At 39.4% G+C, this 12,282-nt stretch overlaps 1 protein-coding gene and 1 pseudogene across 1 annotated transcript in view; both read right to left on the reverse strand.

The window, feature by feature from the left end:
* Positions 1-781: 781 nt before the first annotated feature.
* Positions 782-1,340, reverse strand: LOC123845469 (large ribosomal subunit protein eL33-like; annotated as a pseudogene).
* Positions 1,341-2,969: 1,629 nt separating this feature from the next.
* DNAJC12 (DnaJ heat shock protein family (Hsp40) member C12) overlaps positions 2,970-12,282 on the reverse strand; it is a 37,510-nt gene continuing 28,197 nt past the window's right edge. The window contains exons 6-7 of the mRNA XM_045877930.2: positions 10,244-10,448; positions 2,970-3,504 (exon numbers count right to left, since the gene is read on the reverse strand). Coding sequence (XP_045733886.1) covers positions 3,410-3,504; positions 10,244-10,448 — 300 coding nt within the window. The 3' untranslated portion in view covers positions 2,970-3,409. The remainder of the gene's footprint in view (positions 3,505-10,243; positions 10,449-12,282) is intronic.

The raw sequence follows: 12,282 nt of genomic DNA on the forward strand, positions 1-12,282 counted from the left end.
GGAGAGAAAATGAACAAGAGCTGGTCTCTATCTTGTCAACCACTGGGAAATGCATCAGTAATAAAAACAAAGTGGACTAGCAGTGGAGTGGTTTTCCCCTCGACAAGCACTAAATGTCATTAGTGCTGTAAATCAGTCTGGTGGAAAACAGGGGGAAAAAATTAAAACCCTAATTCTTAGATTCAAAAATTCCTTACTCGATCTAGTATTTATTTGAGGGCCCACCTGGGCCATACAGGCCTTATGACAGGCAATTGTAGCCCTAAAGCTCATTTTATTAACCTAACATGCTCTATTTTTTCACCCCAGGGATGTATCTGGTGAGCTGCTAAGGCTGCAGAGGCTGACCTCCACCCCTGACCCCAGTTCTGCATTGTGGCCTGGTGCTCTCTGACCACTTCCTGACTTTCTAACAGATCCAGCGGTCCCCCAGCCAGGCCTCCCCTGAGACTCCAACTCTGTGGAGAAGAGCCCCATGTCCAGTCTGGCTGAGCTTGAGATTTATTCCTCCTCACACCAACTCCCACACAGGTCCTTCCTCTTTTTTTTTTTTTTTTTTTTTAGCGGTGGGGAAGGGCAGAGGGAGAGGGAGAATTATAAGCAATCTCCACCCCCCAGCATGAAACCCAATGCAGGGCTCAATCTCACAACCCTGAGATCATGACCTAAGCTAAAACCCGAGTGGTGCTTAAACAACTGAGCCAACCCAGGCACCCCCAGTTCTTAGTCTTTGAATGTTCTTTGAATAAACACTTTATTTTCCAATAAAATTAAAAACAAGCCTTAAAAAACTACTTTGTTTCTATTTTTGAAGTAAAATTTGCAGATATGATAACAATGCCAAATCACATTTTACTGAAGTGGTAAATTTTTTTTTTTTTTACAAGAGAACAAATCTACACCTTTATTTACTTTTCATTAAATTTAAATCCTTGAGGGGTACAGCATCACACAGATTCTGTGGCCTATGGCTTTAGCAGGAAGGTTGCTTCAGAATTGGGCACGAACCATGCCACTGTTTCCATGAGCATGAGTTACTTTTCCCCAGATTACTCTGGTTTTGTTTGATTTGCCACCAGGAGTCACTGTGTTGTTTTTTGCTTTGTACACAGAAGCACATCTCTTGCCTAGATGGAATTCCGTTTCATCTCGAGCATAAACACCTTCGATTTTAAGAAGAACTATGTGCTCCCTCTGGTTCCGGAGACCCCGCTTATAGCCAGCAAAAATGGCCTTGGACCACAGCCTTCCAGACATTATTTGGCGTTATAGGAGTCCTGTTCCCGGCAGGCCGCACTTATTTGCGCCCAAAGTTCAGCAACAAGAGCTCCCCTTACCTGAAGTGGTAAAATTTTAATAGAAATAATTCTCTAAACAGCTGGCCCTGATTTTTGGATTTGACACACCTTAGAATGTAACCTTATTTGGAAGCACTTGGGTGGCTCAGTTGGTTAAGCATCTGCCTTCAGCTCAGGTCGTGATCCCAGGGTCCTGGAATCGAGTTCCGCATCGGGCTCCTTGCTCAGTTGAGAGTCTGTTTCTCCCTCTCCCACTCCCCCTACTTGTGCTCTCTCTCTGTCAAATAAATAAATAAAATCTTTTTTTAAAAAAAGGATGTAAGCTTATTTGGAGATAAGGTCTTTAAAGAGGTGAATGTGTTCAAAGGAAGCTGTTAGTGGGGGGCCCAAAACCAATATGACTGGCAGAGGAAACAGAGACACCAGGGATATGTGTGCACACAGAAAGGTCATGCGAGGACATATTGAGAAGGCAGCAAGCCAAGAAGAGAGGCCTCAGAAAAAAGAACAAACCTGCAAGGACCCCCTGGGTGGCTCAGTCGGTTAAGCGTCTGCTCAGGTCCTGGGATCGAGTCCCAAATCAGGCTCTCTGCTGAGCGGGGAGTCTGCTTCGCCTTCTCCCTCCCTGCCTGACGCTCCCCCTGCTTATGCTCTCTCACAATAAAATCTTAAAAAAAAAAAAGAAAAAACTGCAGATACCTTGATCTTGGACTTCCAGCCTCCAGAACTGTGAGAAATGTTGTTTAAACCACCCAGTCTGTAGTATTTTGTTATAGCAGCCCTTGCAAACACAATCTACTATGATACTATTTCATAAAAGGAAACACATTTTAAACCACAAAGGACATAATTTCTAAATAATGTAGCTTAAGAAAAAAAACATAAACAACCGGGACACCTGGGTGGCTCAGTTGGTTAAGCATCTGCTTTTGGCTCGGGTCATGATCTCAGGGTCCTGGGATCAAGTCCCGCATCAGGCTCCCTGCTCAGTGGGGAGTCTGCTTCTCCCTCTCCCTCTCCCCACCTCCCGCTCGTGCTCGCTCCTGCTCGCTCTCTCTCTCTCAAATAATGAAATCTTTAAAAATAAATAAAAATAAAAAATAAAAATGAAAAACTTCCTATATTTTTTTCTCATTTTGCTATATACACCAGTGAAAACTCTGCCATTGACTAAGGAACCCCTGCTCTAAAATTGTTTTTCTTTGGGGCACCTGGGTGGCTCAGTTGGTTGAGTGTCTGCCTTTGGCTCAAGTCGTGATCCCAGAGTCCTGGGAGCAAGCCCTATCTCAGGGAGCCTGCTTCTCCCTCTCCCTCTGCCCCTCCCCCTGCTTGTGCGTGCGTGCTCTCTCTCTCTCTCAAATAAATAAAATCTTTAAAAATAAATAAAATAAAATTGCTTTTCTTCTTAATTTTTCATTCACTTGTTTGCAAACTAAAAAATAATCACAGACTACACATGACCATCAATAATTCCAACCTAACAGGCTTATTCTCATTGTGAGAACATAGTTTATAAATATATCACTTGCTATATATAACAAAAGAAGTCTTGTAAAAACATGTTTTCTCAAATAAATAATAACATTTTAAATTAATTATTATTAAAATTAGAATAGAAATATCTAATCAAATTATTTTCAAAATACAGTTAAATTACAAATTCATCGTGAATTTGGGGAAGTTATTTATTTTGCTCTATGGGATTTAGACACATAATTTCACATTTCATTTTAAGTCAAGAGTCAGAAAACATTTCTTGTACAACCAGCACTAAGAGAGATCATGGTATATCAATGAATTATTTAAATACAGAGATAGCTTTTTAAAATGGAGTTCTATAAATAACATTAACAGGAAAATACATACCATACAAGCTAACTTTGGATCTAAGAGCTTTAATGTATTCAAATATTAAAAGAAACTAGTCTGAAATTTTTCTCATTTAAAAAACACATTATGATAGAATGGGTTTAAGGATAGAGGAATCAATCCCTACTGAGCAATTCACAAACATGACAGAGAAACATAACATTTTTAAGATTTAAACAAGGACTTGTTGGCAGCACAGGAGATGGTCTTGCTTTCTGTCTCTCCTATCGAGCAGGGACTTTTCATATTTCATAGTTTCTGAATTTCCTCAGGAGTTCTGAGGGAGCATCCCCAGACCAGCGGAAACGTAGGTGCCAAGAGTTCACACATGAAAAACCTTTAAAGCACAGAAGATATTTTAAAATCAGAAAGGTAAGAAAAGAAAAGTCACAGTGTCATGGCAAAATAGCTTGCTGATAAGATTTCACTGCAATAAATAAAATGCAAGAGTAAGTCTTTAATATGGATTATCAATATCTTATAGAAACTGATTATCTTAAGCAGACTTTTGAATTCTTTTTTCTGCACACACACACTTTGATTTGGCCTGGTGCATCCATTCATTTATTCATTCGTAAAGAAACATTTATTGAGCACCTATTACATATTGCCAGCCTCTATGCTGAGTACCATGAGACAGCAGTGCTTGTCTCCTGATGGGGGTCACAGAGGAATCCAGAAAACTATTAATGTGGCCAAAAAATAAATTTAAAAAAATATGGAGGGAAACACATAAGAGAATGGGAGACCAGAGAAAGGCATTCAGTGTGGACTAGGTAGAATAAGGGTAGAATGAGAAAAGACATCTGGAAGGAAGTCACATTCAAAGTGACCAGGAGTAGGAATTAGTTAGACTAGGGTGTCTCAAACTTCCATATGCATAGTCATTATCTGGAGATCTTGTTATATGGCAGATTCTGATTCTGGGTGTCTGGGTTGGAGCCTGAGATTCTGGATTTGTAAGGAGCTTCCTTCCCTGGCCACTTGACCCAAATAGTACCCAGCCCCCACCTCCATCCCTCCCTGACCCCTCACCCTGCTTATTTTTCTATAAAGCCCTTGTGAATATTTGATATTAAATATTCATTTATTTATATATTATATACGGGGAGACCCCATTCAAAAAAAAAAAAAAAGGAAGGGACTTCTCTGTGGTCACAAAATGTAACAGTAAATCATTAACACTGTGTTAAAAAACAGTAACCTTTGCCAGGTGGATGAGTACAGAAAACTTAGTAACCTTTGCCAGGCAGATGATTAGGAAACAGTGCAGTTTTAATTTGCCTTTCTCTTGGTATGAGTGAGTTTAAGCATCCTTTCATATGTTCCAAGGCTATTTGTGTATTTTCTGTTCATTTCCTTTGTTCATTTTTTTTTTAACTGGATGGTTGATCCTATGTCTCACTGATTCATAGAAGCATACATTAAGAGAAGTTATCATTTCACTAATTACATTGAGATTAACATCTTTTTATATGTTTAAAAGCCACTGTATTTTCTCTCCTAAACTATTTATATAGTTTCTCTCCATTTTTCTTTTGGATTATTGATCTTTCTCTTCTTGATTTGCAGAGCCAACTTTCGAATTCTTATCAACAAGAATTAGTTTATATGGATCAAAAAACCTCATGTGCTTAAGTGATTAATAATAAAAGGATATTTATAGATGTTTCCAGTGGTGGGAATTTGGGCAATTCACTTGCAAAGAAATTGGAAACAACTTTCCAACAGCTGCCAAAAGTAAAAGGTCAATGGTAAAGGATCTCTGGAAATACAAATAATTTATCCCACAATAGTAAGATTTCTTTAACTCTAAACAACTTTGTTAAAAATTAAAGAAAAGGTCATTTTCCTTCTCTACTAGAGGGAGGGTAAATTGGCAGGCAATTTGGCAAAATTTATCAAACTCATTAAAATGTGTGAACTTTTAACCCAATAATTCTACTTCTAGAAATTTATCCTAAGGAAATAATCACAGATGTGCTCAAGGGTTTAACCATAAGGATATTTATCATGACACCATTTATAAAGCTTTTTAAAAATCAAGAAACAATCTAAATCTCCAGCAATAGAAAGTTGGTTAAAATCTTTGATATAGTCATTAACAATTTTTTAATATTTATGGTCATAGAAAAATTCTCATAACATATCACTAACTGACAGTCAGAAAACAGTTTATAGGGATGCTTGGGTGGCTCAATCAGTTAAGTGTCTGCCTTCGGCTCAGGTCATGATCCCAGGGTCCTGAGATCGAGTCCCACACCTGGCTCCCTGCTCAGCAGGGAGTCTGCTTCTCCCTCTCCTACTTGCCCTGCTTGTGCACTCTCTCTCTCTCTCTGACAAATAAATAAATGAAATCTTAATAAAAACAAAGGTTACAGAATAATGTATAAAATATGCTTCCATTGATATTTTAAAATATTATCTAAATATCTGATCAGAAAAATATGCACAGAACAGTTGACAGTGGTTTTTTAAGAAAATGATCTGTTTGTACTGTCTTTAGAATTATCAGAGAACTCTTAATCTCAGGAAACTGAGGGTTGCTGGAGTGGTGGGGGGTGGGAGGGATGGGGTAGCTGGGTGATGGACATTGGGGAGGGTATATGCTGTGGTGAGCGTTGTGAATTGTGTAAGACTGATGAATCACAGACCTGTACCCCTGAAACAACATAATACATTATGTTAATTTAAAAAAAAAAAGAATTATCAGAGAAAACAAATTTAAGAATTTCCTTTTTGGGAAAAAATAAAAGGAAATTTCTGACAACCTGTGATTGAAATACACACACACATACACAATATGTACAGTATGATCCTCTTAGTTTTCAGTATACTAACATAATATAAAAATATACCAAAAGATCAAGAATAGATATGTCTCTAGGTGCTGAGATTACAAATTGTATTTTCTACCTTTTGTTTGACCACATTTCTCACATTTTTACTGTAAATATACTTGTTATTTCATAGTTTGAAAAAGGTGTTTTCTAGCTTGGGTTCCAATAGAAATAGACCCCCAAACAAGAATTCGAATGGAAGAGGCTAATTTGTTGTTTGTTTTTGAATAGGCTCCACACCTAACATGGGGTTTGAACTCACGACCCCAAGATTAAGAGTTGCATGCTTGGGCACCTGGATGGCTCAGTTGGTTAAGTGTCTGCCTTTGGCTCAGGTCATGATCCTGGGGTCCTGGGATCAAGTCCCACATCAGGCTCCCTGCTCAGCGCGGAGCCTGCTTCTCCCTCTCCCTCTGCCCCTCCCCCCTGCTCATGTTCGCACTCTCACTCTCTCTCAAAAAAATAAATAAAATCTTAAAAAAAAAAAAAAAAAAAAGAGTTGCATGCTCTCCTGACTGAGCCAGGCTCAATAAAGTGGTTTAATTAAAAGGTGATTCAAGGAGGTCCTGGTGAGGGACTCCTGAGTGGCTCAGTTGGTTAAGCATCTGCCTTCAGCTCAAGTCATGATCCCAGAATCCCGGGATCAAGTCCCGCATCAGGCTCCTTGCTCAGCCGGGAGCCTACTTCTCCCTCTGCCTGCCGCTCCCCCTGCTTGTACTCTCTCTCTGTGTCAAATAAATGAAATCTTAAAAAAAAAAAAAAAGAGGTCCTGGTAAGAAAGTAGGGAAAGGAACCAAGTTGATAAAAGGTACATTATCAGGCAAGTTGCTACCCTGGGCAACTGGGGCTTGATTGCATTGGAGACCCCTGGAAGACAATATAAAGACCCCTCAGAGTTAATCCAATTTGAGAAGTAAAGGAGGCTCCCACTCACATTCATCAGTATCTGATGGCTACATCCAAAGGTGTTTATTCCCTGGCACTTACTGCCTAGCCGGCTCAATTGCCAGAGAAAGCCCTTTGGTAGAAACCATAGAGTTGGCAATGGGAAGGTAGATGTCCAGAGACTATGGCAGCACACATCTGCTACATAGGATCTTTTTTTTTAAATTCCAGAATGTTACACAAACTATTTTATTCTAGAATGGCACTTATCAGAGGCCATATTTATTGCATATTTAAGTGGAAGGAAAGGAAAAGTGAGATTGTCTCACACACCAGTTTTCAGAGGCTGTGCTCCATATTTTACTGGTTGCAGTGAAGAGTCAGAACAGGATGGGCACTATTTGACAGATGTTCATCACAGAAGAGGCATCAAAAGGCAACCTCCAAAGTAAATATCAACCATTGCTTAAGGAAATTAATAAATATTCTGAAAAGGTATGTGAGAAGCCACTCCGGTCTTGGTAAAGCTCACATGAATAATATTTCTTAAATGTTGATGTTACAGATATTTACGCTGCAGTAAAATAAAGTTATAAATAATCATACGACTGCACTTTTGTATATCAAACTCCAACTTTACGGTGCTACTCATTACAGCCAATAATCTCTTAAACGGCATTAAGAAATGGTAAATGCAGCTTTTAGTAAAATTTCATAATTCTTATTCTCCAACAACAGCTTCTCAGAACACTGATCCTCCTCTCACTGCCCTCCCCCCACCACCCTGCCTTCATTCCTCAGTCACAGTATGAGACTATACTTCACCATGTGAAGGCATCAAAATTGACATCACACATTGCAAACCCGAAACTAACATAACACTGTATGTTAACTACACTGGAATTTAAAAAATAATAATAATAAGATAGGAGTACCAAAAAAAAAAAAAAAACCCAAAAACCTGATGTCACAATTTATTTTGAGTAAATTACAATATATCTATCCTGTGGAATACTTATCTGCTGTTTAAAAGGACATAATAAAAAAATAAAAATAAGGGCACCTGGGTGGCTCAGTTGGTTAAGCGACTGCCTTCGGCTCAGGTCATGATCCTGGAGTCCCTGGATCGAGTCCCTGGATCGAGTCCCGCATCGGGCTCCCTGCTCGGCAGGGAGTCTGCTTCTCCCTCTGACCCTCCCCCCTCTCATGTGCTCTCTCTCATTCTCTCTCTTTCAAATAAATAAATAAAATCTTTAAAAATAAAAATAAAAATAAAAATAAAAGTATGAGTTAATTCTAAATCTAAGAGTCTAAGGAGAAGCCCCAGAATAATAAAAGCTAACACCAAAAAAAGCACCTACCAGGTACCTGGTCTAAATATTTTACATAATTTATTTATTTACTACTCAAAAAAAACCGTATGAGGTAGACACTAATGCTTTGGCCATTTAATAAGAAAACACAGATACAGAGAGGTTAACTTGCTTGCCCAAGATCATGCAACTCATCAGTGGAAAAGCAGGGATCTGGTTCCAGAGTTTGTGCTCTTCAGCACTGTGTAGCAGTATAACACCATTCTTTATTTTTAAAGCCCTCATAAGTGAACATCTATTTCTATATGCTTGTATTAGCATAGAGAACAATGTGGAAGGAGACGCACCTGGGCATCTGCACTGGTTACTTCAGGAAATAGAAGCAGAGAACGATGGGAGCCTGGGGTAGACACTAAGTCATTGTCTATACATGATTCGTTGAATTTTCTAATAACAAGCTCCTATCAATTTGGGGTTTTTAAATATTTAAATAACTAGTTTTTTAAAGGAAGAAAACATTTCATAGACTCTGATGCGAGGGATTCCAGCCCCGTTCCCGAGTCTCTGAAGTGATCAGCCACACAACACCCTCCTGCACACCCCCCCAACCCCCGCCCAGTTCTGGTGAACTCAGACTCGGTCTGAATCTGAAACAGAGTCACAGGGAGGCCCCAGGGGTTCAGGAAGCACAGATCTGAACATTCCAGGGCTGAATAGAGAAATATTTGTATGTTTGCCTGTGCGTAGGTGTTTGTATGCATGTATTTGCTTAAAACACTGTTTTTTTCTGAAATTCGGGCTTCTGCTTTGATCAGTTTGTTACATTATAACCATGCCCAGATATGAGGCTGATGCAATCAATGTGCGGACTCCACAAAGGGATATCTTGAGTAACCAGCACAGATACCTGAATCACACCCTGAGAATCTTTATTCTAGCAGGTAATGAGCATATAGAAGTTCTTCCCAAAGGGAGATTTCAAATGACTATTTCTAGAAAGACTATAATTCACCACAAACTATCTAATTATCTTCATTTCCTGTAAGTATTCAAGGATTCAAGGACCTTCAGGAGTCTTTGGTTTAAAGGCTAAATTCTAAAGAGGTGTTGAATCACAACCCTGAGAATCCAGCAAGAATCTGAAGGACAATGATAGTGTGTGTACATAACACACCTATAGATCAACACAGTGGGATGGCTGGAGACACAAAGAAATGATAACAATAGCTGACATTAACCCAAGACTGGCTTGGTAGGTGAATCACTGTGCTAAGCATTTTGCATGGATCTCATTTAATCTTCATGATAACTCTATGAGAAGGTACCATTATGATCTTGATTTTATAGATTAGGAAACTGAAATCTAGAGAAGTTAAGTAACTTTTACCAAGTAATAGAGATCATACGTTAGTAGAGCTAGGTAGTGTACCTTGGGAGCTTAACCTCTATAATGCCCTGCTTCAGTGGATCTATATATCATTCAGAATGTCTACAGAGCTACTTCCAAATAAGGTACCTTCTCAAGGTAGTGCAATGCCTTACAAACAGACTCTGAAGCCAAGCTGCCTTAGTTCAGCCCCCTCCCCTGCTGTATACAAGCTGTAGAGCTTTGGGAAAATTACTCAACCTCCCTGGACTTCAGTTTTCTCATCTGTAAAATGATAATAATATTGGTGCCAACCTCAGAAGCTTGTAGTGAGGATTAAATAAATTAATGTATATGAAATGAATATAAGACAAGATAATACATGTAAAAGTAATGCACATAAAGAATGTTCCTGTACATAGTAAATACCCAATAAATGGCAGTGTTATTTCAGTCCAGCAAAAGACACTCCCAGAAATGCCTCAAATTTCCCCTTGCAAGGAATGTACAGAGGAATGTGTCTTCCAGTATCTATGTCAGTGCCAAATAAGTCTCTTTTAAGGTGATAAACCTCTTCGTTTAGTTGGAAGAGGTTGAGAATAAATACAGTATAAACCAAGCCCTTTAATTTCAGACCTTCTTTGTTCTGCAAAGCTACATGACTACACTTACTTGGAGAATCAGGATTTTGTGGGGAGAATGACTTCTCCAAGGACTTGGATTCTTTCTGCTCCATTTTCTCTGCGGTTGAACCCAGCTCCTCTTTCTTTATTTCTCTTTGCTTGTTCCATTCCTCATTTTTAATCTCGTCGGTATGAGGCTGGTCAGATTCTTCCAGCATCAGGTCTTTTTTACCTCTGACGGCCCAGTGCATTGACTACATTAATTAAAAGCAGACACATAATATAAAATCAATATTATATAGTATTCTATATTTAAAGTTCAATGTGTGGTAAAACCTGACCTACTATTATGAATTTTTCTGTAGGTTTTATTTCAAAATAAAAATGTTAATTTTGGGGTGCCTGGCTGGTTCAGTCAGTGGAGCAGGTGACTCTCAATCTCAGGGTGGTGGCTTTGAGCCCCAGGTTGGGCCTAGAGCAGAAAGAAGAAAAGAAAGAAAGAAAGAAAGAAAGAAAGAAAGAAAGAAAGAAAGAAAGAAAGAAAGAAAGAAGAGAGAGAGAGAGAGAGAGAGAGAGAGAAAGAAAGAAAGAAAGAAAGAAAGAAAGAAAGAAAGAAAGAAAGAAAGAAAGAAGGAAAGAAAGACCTGGGTATCTCAGTTGGTTAAGTGGCTAAGTCTTGATTTCAGCTCATTTCATGATCTCAGGGTCCTGGGATAGAGTCCCGTGTCAGGCTCCACGCTCAGCCAGGGAGTCAAGTTGCTCATGGATTCTCTCTCCCTCTCCCTCTGCCCTTCCCCCTGCTCGTGCTCCCTCTCTCTCGCTCCAAAATAAATAAATAAATAAATAAATAAATAAATAAATAAATAAATAAATCTATCTATCTAGAAAGGAAGGAAGGAAAGAGAAGAAGAAAGAAAGAAAGAGGGCGCCTGGGTGGCTCAGTTGGTTAAGCGACTGCCTTCGGCTCAGGTCATGATCCTGGAGTCCCTGGATCGAGTCCCGCATCGGGCTCCCTGCTCGGCAGGGAGTCTGCTTCCCCCTCTGACCCTCCCCCCTCTCATGTGCTCTCTCTCTCATTCTCTCTGTCAAATAAATAAATAAAATCTTTAAAAAAAAAAAAAGAGAGAAAGAAAGAATGAAAGAAAGAAAGAAAGAAAGAGAAAAAGAGAAAAAGAAAGAAGGAAGGAAGGAAAGAAAGAAAGAAAAAAAAAAAGATGGAGCACTTGACTGGCTCAGACAGTAGAGCATGCAACTCTTGATCTCAGGGTTGTAAGTTTGAGCCCCACACTGGGTGAAGATATTACCTAAAAATAAAATCTTTAAGGGGCACCTCAGTGGCTCAGTAGGTTTCAGCTCGAGTCATGATGTCAGGGTCATGAGATCAAGCCCTGCGTAGGGCTCCGTGCTCAGTGGAAGTCTGCTTGGGATTCTCTCCCTCTGTCCCTACCCCCACCTCTCTAAAATAAATAAATAAATCTTTTTTAAAAATAAAAATGAAATCTTTTTTTTAAATGTTAATTTTAGGGGCACCTGGGTGGCTCAGTCAGTTAAGCGTCTGCCTTCAGCCCAGATCATGATCCCAAGATCCTGGGATCGAGCCCCACATCGGGCTCCCTGCTCCACGGGAAGCCTGCTTCTCCCACTCCTTCTGTCCCTGCCCCCAGCTCGTGCACTTTCTCTCAAATAAATAAATAAAATCATTTTTTAAAAATGTTAATTTTAAAAAAGGGCAGTGGCCTTAGCTGGGGCAAAAAAATCTGCTTTTGGTTTGGTTGGTTGGGGTCTGTTGTTGTTTAGTTTGTTTCTTCCTTTTTCTGCATGTGCAGAGTAGAAGAGGCTAGCCAGTGGCTTCCTCTGTGGAGGGAAAGGATATTGGAAAGGTCAGTGAAAAATAGAAAATAAGAAATTTGAGAATTCAGGGCCCAGAGAGCTGAAAATGTGGTCCTTCAACATCACAAGTCAGCTAAGTGTCCTGTACAGTGTATCTACTCCATGTCTCAGTACTTCTTGGAATAAAAGTGCCTATTATTTCCTTAGATAGTGTTGAGGATTAATGACTTAACTACAGTAAATGTTTTGATAGCCAGC

Source organism: Mirounga angustirostris, unplaced genomic scaffold (assembly GCF_029215605.1).
Source record: "Mirounga angustirostris isolate CCGP_5_RB_7025 unplaced genomic scaffold, mMirAng1.0.hap1 SCAF_6, whole genome shotgun sequence".
NCBI classification, from domain to species: domain Eukaryota; kingdom Metazoa; phylum Chordata; class Mammalia; order Carnivora; family Phocidae; genus Mirounga; species Mirounga angustirostris.